Here is a 12,306-nt window from a genome sequence, read left to right as displayed (position 1 = left end):
AAAAACCAAAATCTCCCTGCTTAAATAATAGAAGCCAGTTTCCAGAAATTTGTCTCAAATGGGATATGTACTGTACATGTATGCATGTTTGTATGTATGTGCATTTGCTTACTTATTTAATTAAAGGTAAAGGTTCCCCTCGCACATAAATGCTAATTGTTCCTGACTCTAGCGGGGCGGTGCTCATCTCCGCTACAAAGCCAAAGGGCCAGCGTTCCCTGGCCACGTGGCCGGCATGAGTAAACGTCGGAGGCACACAGAACGCTGTTACCTTCCCACCAAAGTAGTCCCTATTTTTCTACTTGCATTTTTACATGCTTTCGAACTGCTAGGTTGGCAGAAGCTGGGACAAGTAAGGGAGCTCACTCCGTTATGTGGCAGTAGGGATTTGAACTGCCAAACTGCCAACCTTTCTGATCGACAAGCTCAGCATTTTAGCCACCAAATCCCTCACTTATTTACTTAGAATGGCTTAAATGCTCTACCGCAGTCTAAAGAGATGCTAATGTAAGTCTATTATATTGTATTTAGAAAGGCAAAAATTTTTAGGGATTGGCTAAATTAGTATGATGTCTCATGAATTTTCCACCTGGTACCAGTTTGAGAAGGCCAAAAAAAAAAAAAGAGAGAAATCAAAGAATCCAGAATTGATTCAGGGATCTTTTGAATTTGTAGCTTTGGGCATGTCAGGTTGAGCACACCTTCTCCATCAACGCTCCCCTTAACCAAATAAAAGAATAGCCTTTCCCTTATTGATGAGAAATCAAATCTAACCTCCAGGTCTAATGGATGAGTGGAGAAGAGATCTTGCAGAACAACAACATGATGCCTGCAAGAGGTGACTAAGACCTAACATGTCTCTCTGTGCCTGTCTGGTCCACTTCCAGCCCAGCTGTGCAAGATAATTCAAAAATGCAAACCTCTTTCCCTCCCATAGCTTCAAACATCTTCTCTAGCTGGACACGCAACTGCTGTATGTTGTTCATCAGGATACAGGGCTGGAACAGAAGAATCACATATATACAAACACATTTCAAGGCTGTTCTATCTCTGATCAACGCACATATGAATACTGGGGTTGACGTGGGCATCAATTGTGATATGAAATGAAGCAACTCTTGCCCTGGAGGAGATTCAGGTTAGATTTCTGGAGGAACTTCCTGATGGTAAGAATTATCAAGCAATGGTGAAGTGGTGTGTTCCCTTTGCTGAAGGGCTTTAAACTGAGGCTGACATCTGACAAACTGACACGAGCCATGATCTTAAAGCGGTTTTCCATTGCTGTCTTCCAAACATTTTGCAAACTCCCCAGTTAATGCACAACTCTGGATTTTTTTTATTATTATTATACAGTCGTGGTGGTACAGTGATTAGAGTGCAGTACTGCAGGCTACTTCTCCTGACTGCCAGCTGCCTATAATTTGCCAGTTCAAATCCCACCAGGCTCAATGTTGACTCAGCCTTCCATCCTTAATTTTTCCTTCCAGTAAAATGAGGACCCAGATTGTTGGGGGCAATATGCTGACTCTGTAAATTGCTTAGAGAGGGATGTAAAACACTATAAAGCAATAAAGTGCTATCTGACTTTAGCAGAACCTGCACCAAAGAGAAGCTTGGAGTAGATTACATATGAGGTCCTCCCAATTCTGTGATTTTAAGGTATTCCAGTTTCAGGGCAATGTTAGTTAACTCAGCTCTGTTAAATCAATATTGTTGGTCCATCCTCCGCAGTTCTAACTTCTATTAAACTAATATTAAGGGAGACTGCAAGGTAAAGTTCTGAAATAGTAAAGCAATAAAGGTAATTTTTAGATGCATCGGACCGCCATTATTAACTTCCAGCAAAAAAACCTAGAAAAACAATACAGAGAACATGTGCAGCTCAGGGTTGAAATGAAGGATCCTGGTGCTCTCTTGTTTTCCTGCAAATGGTTTATTACCCAAACTACATAACATCATTAGTTACCTGGTTTGGGTAATAAAACATCTGCAAGAAAATTACTAAGCTCAGAGAGTACCAAGGACCCTTCAAAGCTGGAAAAGCCAATTATCCCTATTCATGTTCACTTCTTGTACAACTTTTAACGTCTGTGAAAACAAAAGAAAGGTCTTGAAGGCCATCTTAATCCAATTCCTACTTGCCACAGGAAACTCACAACAGCAACATCCTTGTTTCCTTTATTCCTAATTGGTGGCATGTAAATTTGATAAATAAATAGAAATAAACAAACTGTTCCACCCCCATCCCCATAATGGAGCTCATTGGGCTCCTTGGGATCCCCGGTTCTGCGGGAAGATTTTAAAACAAAAAGCACGTCAGAAACCGAAGGCAGGAATGCAATACATCACCACTTTTTCCTTCTCCTTGGAGCAGTAGGAAGCAAAGCCTTTAGAGATGATCTCAGCATACTGCAGCAAGACATTGCTAATGGTCTGAAAAGCAAAGTGAAGTTGATAAGAAAGAGAAGGAGAATTTGAACAGACATTGTGATCAAATTGTGATTTGCTGTGGAATAGCAAGGCCTTCCCCAATATGATGCCCTTTATGTGTGCTGGATCACAATTTTCAGCATTCTTCAGCCAGCAAGTCCTAGCTTGGTAGATGGATGGACTCTACATGGTCAGTGTCTCCTTTTCAACAATAATTATACAAATACTTCCAGGCAAGCCATAAAAACAGGAATTGAGGATAAGGCCACTCTTAGAGATATATAACTCTGAGAAGGAAAGTTCCATTTTATCTAATATGTTTAATAGCTGGAAACAGTTCTTTTCTATCATGGACATTGAATATTTCTGTATCATACCCAAGATCTGCCTAAATCAGCATACAGCTCCATTCCCCAGCCACAATCTTTTTTTTAATTAATTTTTTTTAAAAAAATATTGAACAAAAACAATAAAAATAATGAACGTGGTGTAATCATCCTGAGAAACCTATTTGTCATACATATCGATTATGGATAGCATATAATACAAATTTACATAACATATACATTTATACATTACAGTAATTTTCCTTATTTCTAAGCTACTATCTTAACATCCTTATCTTATTTTAATTTTAAGTCCTTTTTTCCCCACCATTGGTAAAATTTATCCCATACTTTATAGTATTCAGTCTCGTCCTTATTTTTTATTTCCAACATTAATGTATCCATTTCGGTGTGTGTCCATATCTTTTTAATTATCTTGGTTTCATTGGGAATTTCCTTAACTTTCCACTTTTGAGCATACACTAATCTTGCTGCCGTAATCATGTGTATTATTAGATACATTAGTTCCTTATTGTATCTTTCTGTATTGATTCCCAGCAAAAAAAAATCTGCTTTATGCTCAAGTTTAATCTTACCAATTTCTTCTAACCCTCAGCCACAATCTTTATCTCGCTTTACCTAGCAGCTAGGTGGAAGTCTTCATAATATTCTTGAGTCAAATAGAAATTGACCTTCTATAGCTATTGAAACCTTCTATAAAAAGGTGGAACAATAAGATCAACTCTGAAGGTGTTTTGGTCTTCCTAGCAATGGCTTTTAGTTCAGAAAGATTCCTGGGCTGGTCAACTTGTTGTTCCTTGCTATCATTTCAAAGGCAGAAATTATAAGCACACATCAGTAGTGACCATAGCAGAGGAACTGCTCCTTACCTTGGCAAACCTGCGCATGTAATGGCCTACAATCTGTGGGTCAGGGCACTCCAACTTCTTGATAATCTCAAAGCTTTGGTTGAGCTGGGAGAAGACATCAACCACAGAGCAGGAGAAGAGGGCATGTTCTGAGGTTTGTTGGAACTGGAAAAAGACCCAAGAAAGTTGAATGAGAAGCCAACTTCTTTGAGATGGAAAACAGGAAACTGCTATTGCCTGAGTTAGAACATTTATCTTGCTAAACTCATTATTGCCTATTCTGACAGTGAATTACTGAACCACCCAAAAAGGCCTTTTTTCTAGTCTTATCCAGAGATGACAAAACCCAAACTTGATAACTTTTGTTCTCAAAACTTATGTTCTGTGATTGAAGTGAAAGATGGAATTCTGGTGAATTAACAGAATATTCATCGGACAATTTATAAGATAATAATAGTTGCAATGTTGTGTGGATAAATGTTTGACATGCTCATTGTTATACGACACTGGCTCTTTCTAAAATATGTCTCCATCAAAAGTTGCCACAAAGAGCAGTGTTCCAACAGAATTCAGTTCTGAGGTTGTTTTTTATTATTATTATAATTACAGTGGTGGTGAAATCAGATGCAAATCTTCAGCCTGATACATTACCCCATCTTTCTTGTCCCGTTCTAATGCTCCATGCAAGAAATCTCGTGACACTTCCTCATTCTCATCCAGCCACTGGATAACAAAAGGTTCAAACCATCTAGAGAAACAAATGAAAAAAAGTGTAAGGGTGAAATCAAGAAAATCTATCCTAGCCAATTCAAGAGAATTTGAAATAGGGATGGGTAAGAGTTTTGTTCAGTTTTTCATCAGAACTTACCAAGCTCTAAAAATGTCATTAAAAACAGGTTAAAAACAAAGTAGTTTTTTTCTTTAATGAATGAAAAGTAAAAGAAAAGAATGAAAAGTAAAAAAAGTAAATCTTTTTGAAGTTCTCCCCCTAACAAGTGTTAGTTTTAGAGGTATAAAATCTCTTAGTGCAGTTTCAGAAGAAATCTAAAGAAACAGGCATTAATTTTCTAAAAACTGAAAAAAGGTGATCTCTGGAATTTTTCTCCTAAAATATTAGTTAGAAGGGGCCATTGAGACCATGAGATCTAGCCCCCTGCTTAATGCAGAAATTCAAATGAATGCATCCTGACAGATGGCTGCTCAAGCTTCTGCTTGACCACAAGTGTTCAGTCTGACCAAAAGAAAGTTCTTGTGAAGCTCAGTGCATGGTGGGACATAAAACAGAACCAAATAAACAGTTTGAATAATTTGAAGTGGGGCCACTGAATGGGTTGGTCTGGAGAAATGGGTAGCACCCAGAAACGGCAGAATATGAGGCCTGTCCTGAGGCTTGCCCTTAGATCCTTCTTACAAGTACAGTTCCTACCTTAAGCAGTCACCAAGCAAGAACTGATTTTTAAGAATCAGTTCTTAAAATTATACCTTCACTGTTCACTGTTATATCTTGTACAGGTATACCTTATACTTACAACAGTTCATTTAAAGTTACAACAGTTAAAAAAAGTGACTTAAGACTATTTTTCATACTTATGACCATTGTAGCATCCTTGAGGTCATATGATAAAAATTCAGACACTTGGCACCTGGTTCATATTTCTGATGGTTATATTGTCCTGGGGTCAATTTGTGTGGGCAATGATTATGACACATGACCTATTACTTGCTATTTATATGTACACTGTGAGCTTATGCACCGGAGATAAATTCCTTGTGTGTCTGATCACATCTGGACAATAAAGAATTCTATTCTATTTATTTTATTCTATTCTGTTCTGTTCCATTCATGTGATCACTTTTTGGGACCTTCTGACAAGCAAAGTCAGTGGGGAAGCTAGATTCATTTAACAGCTGCAGTGATTAACTTAACAACTGTGGCAAGAAAGGTCATAAAATGGAGCAAAATTCACCTATCGAATCTCACTTAACAACAGAAATTTGGGGCTCAATTGTGGTTGTACGTTGAATTTAGCCTGTACTAGTTATATTTTCTAATTCTACCATTTTTGTGAAATGTGGTGTTTTGATTCTTTTAGTATATCTTTATCTTGAATAACGCTCATATGGGTTCTGCAAAAGTCAACTCAATATTCTTTTGGAATGATAGTGTACTTTGAAAATTTCTGAGCTTCCCAAATATCCCAAATAGCTTTAAATATTTTCATGGAGGTAAACATTTAAAGTTTGGGAAGATCAGAAATTTCAAAGTCGGTTTATGGTAAGCAAGGTCAAGGTTTAAGCATGAGGAAAAAAACAAATGGACTTACGCAGGGTATTCAGGAACCCGACTTGTGAAAGATGGAAGATCTGTGACATATTCATTGTACAACCATTTCACCTTAAAGTGCAGGTTCATATAGTCAGCACTCTTGCATAGCCGATGTTTGTCATGCTCTGCATAGTAATGGAAGAGAAGAAGAGAATGAAAGAGAAAGAAGTAAGAAGTGATGGGAATCACAATTCCTGCAACAGGCTTTCAGGATCTGACTACTGAGTTAGCTATCTTCAGAGATAAAACAAGATCCAAAAGCAAATTGTGGGAAGCAATAGAAGAAAAGTGAGGATGGATGGGGAATGCACATAGCCAGGGCGGAAGTGAGATAAGGGCTTAAACCTGTGAATGAATTGGAAGGTGGATGGTCTCCTCTGAAAATGTTTTTATATGCATTTAACCTGGGTATATGGTTTGGCACAATCCCAGTTTGTCCAGAAAGATCAGAAGCCCAATAAAACATGGAGGGAGGGAGAAGATACATGAACATGTTTTTATAACGATGAGTAGTGCAACCACTTCTTAAGACTCCAAGAAGGCTCACCTTCCATTGCATACTTCATGTCCTGAGCAAAAAGATTCCACATAACCTCTGCACTGATCTTTCCAACATTCAGCTCCTGAGGGAATCTGTTCAGAATTCAAAGGCAGAGCTTCACTTTCATGTCAACATGAAAAATTCACGAAGATACCTGAATCCCACTAATGACTGGGAACTTAATGATTCGTGCATTTCCTTTCCCCTTTTTTGAGCACTCTTGGTATGTACAGTACTCACTGGTTGAGGCAGGGTGTGTATGAGTTCTTATCTTCCTCAATGATTGATACTATCAAGGTTATAAGTTTGGACCAAAAGTCTAGATTCTTGATGCTGGGCCCCTGTTCCTCTGGTGGCACTTCACTCTTCTTGGTCTAGGATGATTGGATGGGAAGGAAGAACAAGGAAAAAATACACATTAATTTAGCCAACTCATCCTGTCCCCTTGTAGAAACCAGAAGATCAAGGAGAGATGAAAACTGAGTAGGGCTTCATTAGATTCCTCAAAGTGATGCTTTTCATCACTTCTCCAGCCCCTATATTTCCCAGTCAACATGGCCAAAGGCATCCACAATAGAGTAGTGCCGACCCACTCACAGGATCAGTTTGGTATTCACGACTATAGAGTTCATGGCAGTTGTTGAAGATGTATTCATAAGTTGAGTTGAGGCAGGCCTTCACACAATCCTTCACCACCTGACTGGCTCGTGGTGGACTCTGAAGTTCTTGGACCTGCATAAAACAGCAATAAGGAGAGGTGCTAATTATTAGAAGCCATTAACTAATATAGTGCCTACTTTAAAAAGCATCAGACTAAAAGACACATAAAGGATGATTGGAAAATAATTCTTAAAAGGAGAGACTGAAGAAACTGATTGTGTTTAGCCCAGAGGAAAAAAATATGTGAGAGGGATAGGAAATATCTGGAGGAGTATCACCCGGAAACAAATCAAGACCTGTTAATTTTCAACTCAATATGCAGGATTTACAATACAGAAAAGCAAATTTCACTTTAATATGAAAAAAAGCTTTTTAGAATTAAGAACAGCTTGGCAATGAACAGCTTCTCTAGGGAGGTGGTAGGCTCCCGTTCATTGGATTTTTAAAACAGAAAGTGAATAGCCATCCCTTCCAGTTTTACAATCCTATTATTTTAATTACCAAGAATATCTCTTGACCCAACAGGCATATTCTTGTAAAGCTTCTATTTTTCTGAATCACTCTCTAGATTGAGACCAGGGTCAGAGAGATCTGAATTTGGTTGGGCTAGTTCTAGAGTTTTGGAAAAATGGAACAGGCTATTCCTACACAACTCTAAATCAGATTAAATCACACAATAAGTAATACCAGAAATTAAGGAAGCACAAAATGACATCGTCTTCCATCTTTCCAGGACGGAAGAGCTAGAGATTTACCTTCATCCGAAAGAAAGTGATGCTGGTCAAGAGGTCCACTGTTGATTTAAGGTCCTGCAGTCTTTCAGGACTGCTGGCAGGGAAATTATTCTGAGAAATAAGAGAAATTGCAGCAATCATTTGATACGCCTTCATTCATCTGTGAACCTACACTCCACACTACTGTCTTTAATCTGCTTGTGCAAATCTTTATAGACTACTTTCTGGCAATACTATTGTTCTTAATAAGACAAACCTGTATATATCAACTGAAAATAAGGATGGGAAAGACAATTGGTTCTCACTCTAAGGGAAATTACTAATGCTGGTGGTGTCTAAATTGGTGGTGATAAAAGATTCCCCCACTCATACACTTGTGAGCTTCATTCACCACTAAATCAATCAGATATTCCTCACCCCCATACATGTGAAATGCTTAAAATGCTATTGTAAAAAACTTCACTGCAATCTGAATTGACCCTGACTAGTAACAGGAGAAAGCTCTGTCAGAATCCTCACATCTGTCAGGATTCTTTAATTTCTTCCTCTTCTCAGATTCTTTTGGGCTTCAGTTTAGATTTTAGATTTTTTTTAAATTTCACGTTTATTATTTCTTATAAATAACTCAAGGTGGTAAACATATCCAATACCCCTTCCTTCTCCCATTTTCCCCATAATAACAATCCTATGAGGTGAGTTGGGCTGAGAAAGTAACTGGCCTGAAGTCACCCAGCTGGCTTTCATACTTAAACAGGAACTAGAACTCACAGTCTCCAAGTTTCTAGCCTAGTGCCTTAACCACTAGACCAAACTTGCTCTCTTGCCTGGTTGCTCTGTGAATGGAACTGGTTTATCTTTTTCAAGGTCATTTTCTGTACTTTCTATAAATGCCCTGTACAACATGGATTACTTTTTGATCCATGTTTCTCTGATAGTTTTTGTCTGCCATACCAGACTGGGCACTCCATCAGTGAAACGGTATGACTTGGTGAGTTCTAGGAAGTGTGCCTCCTCTATCATAGCCCTTATTTTGTGGAACAACTTCCCCTCTGAGATATGGACAGCTTTGACTTCTGGAAGGCCATGAAGACCTGGTGATTCCTCCAGGCACTTAGGCCATGAAGTTAGCAGAACACAGAATAATAGAGCTCTGATATGCATGTGGATCTGCTTTTTAAATTGTTATTGAGATTTGAGATTTGAGAGGGGAGATTTGAGCGAGATTTGATTTGATTTTTCTTTAATGGAATTGTAAGTTTGGTTTTATCTTTCTAAACCACCCAGAGTGCCTTTGGAGATAGGTAACCATATAAGCATGTTGAATGAATGAATGAATGAACGAACGAACCAGAAAACTGGGAGCAAGTTTAATGTTTAGATATTGTGCTCCTTGTTATCTACATAAAGAAAGGAGGACTAAAAACTTGCTTCTTTTCATACAACGACAAATGAAAATTCAAGAAACCAGCCCTTGATTACTTCAAAATATCTGCCTGTTTCCCCATTCTAAGCAAATGCCCCTCCTTACCCGATACATTGATAGATCAATCCTCAGGGAATTGTGTAGCTGGTCCAGCAGTTTGACAAACCGTTCTTTCTGCAAAAAGAGAGAGCCCCAAAAGCAGGTAAATGAAGTTAAAATAGCGAGACCTTGAACCCCCTCCCTCCGTGCCCCACCGTTGGTCTTGAACTTGGTTCAGGCTTTATCAAGTTAATATAATCAGGATTAAGGAATCATTCTTGAACTTTAGGGCAGGGAACTGGTTGAATGATGCAAAGCTAAAAGACACCTACAAATGATCTTACTTGGCCTATCTTTTTTTGGACGTTAGTTGGAAGAATCCTACCACCACCACCACCCCACACTTCCCTCCTAATTACCCTTACCATCTTCTTTTCACGAGGAGCACTCCAGATTGAAGCACAATTACAGTTTTTGTTGCAGACTTACAGAGAAAGAATAAGACGCCCACATTTTGGAGTAAATGGCAATCCACTGGAAATTCCAGTTCTCTCTTTATGGAATCCTGGTTTAGCTGCTTATGTCTTGATCCAAAAATTGGATCTGTGAACTTGGCAAAACCTATGCATGGAGAACTTTATTGGGGAACAATCCCACTTGACTATCTGACCTTAAAGATGCTGTTGTAAGTGCCCACTGCTACAGTAATAAGCTCCAGAACTTTGTTCTGTTTTTTTGCAGAGAGAAAAAAGGAAAATCAGATTTGATTCTTTAATCCAGGGATGGGCAACCTGTAGCTCCAAATTTCTTCTTTGCTGACATCTGGAACCCTGGGAAAAATTGCCCACTCTGGTCCCAACTTCCTGTACCTGACTAGGATTGGTTTAACTTATTGGGGTGTATCAAGCAAGATTTCCTGATTAAGATGCTTCTGCCATCATTACTACCACAGTTCTCAAAGATTCTTGAGCAAAGCAGAGGAGACAAGGGATTTAGCATTGGTGCGACATTGCATGCAAAGAGCAAAACAGTCCTTTAGAAAATAACCACCCCTTAGGATACCCCAGTCTTCCCCAATCCAATCACATAGGCTAACTCCCATCCTTTTAACTATGTTTCCCTGCCCTTCCATCCCTGGCTTTCTGAGGCCTAGTCCCAGCTGATGCTGTGTTTCTTAATAACACTGGGCACGCACAGCCAGCCATGCAGGGTATGAAACGTTTGTCAAATTGCCAGGTTGGTGTCAAACAAACTCCCTCCTGGCTAGCAGGCTACAGCCACATTTGCTGTTCTTTCTAACATGGCTCAGTGATATTAAGAAACCAGACCCATGCCCGCCATTAAGACAAGCCAGGCTCATGTGGAGAAAAAGTGTATGTTAGGATTGTGTTGTAAGTGTAGTTGCTGACAGTTTGTGTATCAAGGATCTTTGTCGGTGGAATGTCAGCCATGTACTCTCATTATTTTTTACCCAATTCTTCAGTGTAACATCTGTGATAATTTATCATTCTTTCCATGGCTGAGATGCCATTTTGACATAGGGTCAAGAATAAGAAAATAGCTTCCAGTTCCAACCCTGATAAAATCAAGCCTAAACGACACAACAGAGGCAATGACAAATTTGAGCATGGAGGCATGAATAAAGAAAAATATAGGATACTTCCATAGAAATATCTGCCATTCTCAGGCAGAATATAAACTGTGAAAACAAATAATATGTGTTCTCTGTGTTGATGAAACAACAAGGGCAGATCGAGTGGTAGGAGGTTTTATAGCAAAAGCTTCTCCCTAGAGTTATATCAATTTATCATCATAAATATGTTATATAAGCTGTTCTATGAAAATGTGCTTCCCTTGTTTGATTTATAATGCTCTTTTATTTTAATTTTGATTTGAATAATAGTTTGTTATATCTTTAGTTTCTTCAGGTCATTGGTGGGGTTTTCATTTCATCTATGTTACTTTTGTGTTTGAGTTAATTGATAAAATGTTGTAGGGGAAGCAATTTGACGGAACTGTGCATTTTACAGCATCAGTGTTATTTTTAGGTGTGTTTCTCTGCTACAGATTTATTTTCTTATTATTCAATAATACATATTGATAAGCTATTGGGGGAGGGAAAACTTAAATGCAAGAATTTGGGTAGTCCTCACTTAATTAACAACTACGATAAAATTATGAAAAGTCTTTGTGGTCCTTAAATGGATAATTACGTGATCTAATGTGATATTATGATCAATTTTTACAACCACTGTAATGTGAGCCGCTGCAATCGTTGTATGAATTATGTGGTTATCACATGAATCCATTCTCCCAAATGGGGATTTTTTAAAAAAATCAGAAACTGGCGAAAGCATTGCAAATCACATTCATGTGAGTGTTGAGCGCTGCAGCTGGTCGTAAGTGCAAGATGGTTGTGAAGCACCCAAAATGCAATCGCATAACTGTGGGAGTATGGGATGGCACTTGTAACTTTAAGGATGGGTTGCAGTAACTTTTTGGGAGTTGGTTACAATGAACAGAATAGAATAGGATAGGATATTCTTTACTGGCCAAGTGTGATTGGACACACAAGGAATTTGTCTCTGGTGCATAAACTCTCAGTGTACATACAAACAACAAAGTAATATAATCATAAGATACTAATTGGAGAAGGTAGTAGGAAAGATGAGATGGATAATAGTCATACAGCCCCATTACATGGGCAAATATCCTTAGACGTAAGACAGTGCTGTGGGAATTAGGTGTTCAGCAGAGTGATGGCACAAAGGAAAAAACTACCTTATTGTATCTAGTTGTTTTGGCATGCAATGCCCTGTAGCGGTATCCCAAGGGAAGGAGTTGAAACAGTTTATGTCCAGGATGTGAGGGGGTCTGTAGATATTTTCTCAGCCTTCTTTCTGACCTGTACAATACACAGGCCTTCAATGGAAGGCAGGCTGGTTGTAATTGTTTTTT

The 12,306-nt window shown here is 38.6% G+C and overlaps 1 protein-coding gene across 1 annotated transcript in view; it reads right to left on the bottom strand.

The window, feature by feature from the left end:
• The window catches only part of LOC113434965 (protein unc-13 homolog A), a 128,702-nt gene that overhangs the window by 30,750 nt on the left and 85,646 nt on the right, over positions 1–12,306 (bottom strand). The window contains 10 exon segments of the mRNA XM_087922771.1: positions 921–998; positions 2,350–2,433; positions 3,647–3,790; positions 4,277–4,373; positions 5,950–6,076; positions 6,499–6,584; positions 6,733–6,866; positions 7,090–7,224; positions 7,908–7,997; positions 9,415–9,483. Coding sequence (XP_087778897.1) covers positions 921–998; positions 2,350–2,433; positions 3,647–3,790; positions 4,277–4,373; positions 5,950–6,076; positions 6,499–6,584; positions 6,733–6,866; positions 7,090–7,224; positions 7,908–7,997; positions 9,415–9,483 — 1,044 coding nt within the window.

Source organism: Pseudonaja textilis, chromosome 1 (genome assembly GCF_049901715.1).
Source record: "Pseudonaja textilis isolate UNSWEBS1 chromosome 1, rPseTex1.2, whole genome shotgun sequence".
In the NCBI taxonomy this organism is placed as follows: domain Eukaryota; kingdom Metazoa; phylum Chordata; class Lepidosauria; order Squamata; family Elapidae; genus Pseudonaja; species Pseudonaja textilis.
This window is presented reverse-complemented; position numbering and strand designations above follow the sequence as displayed.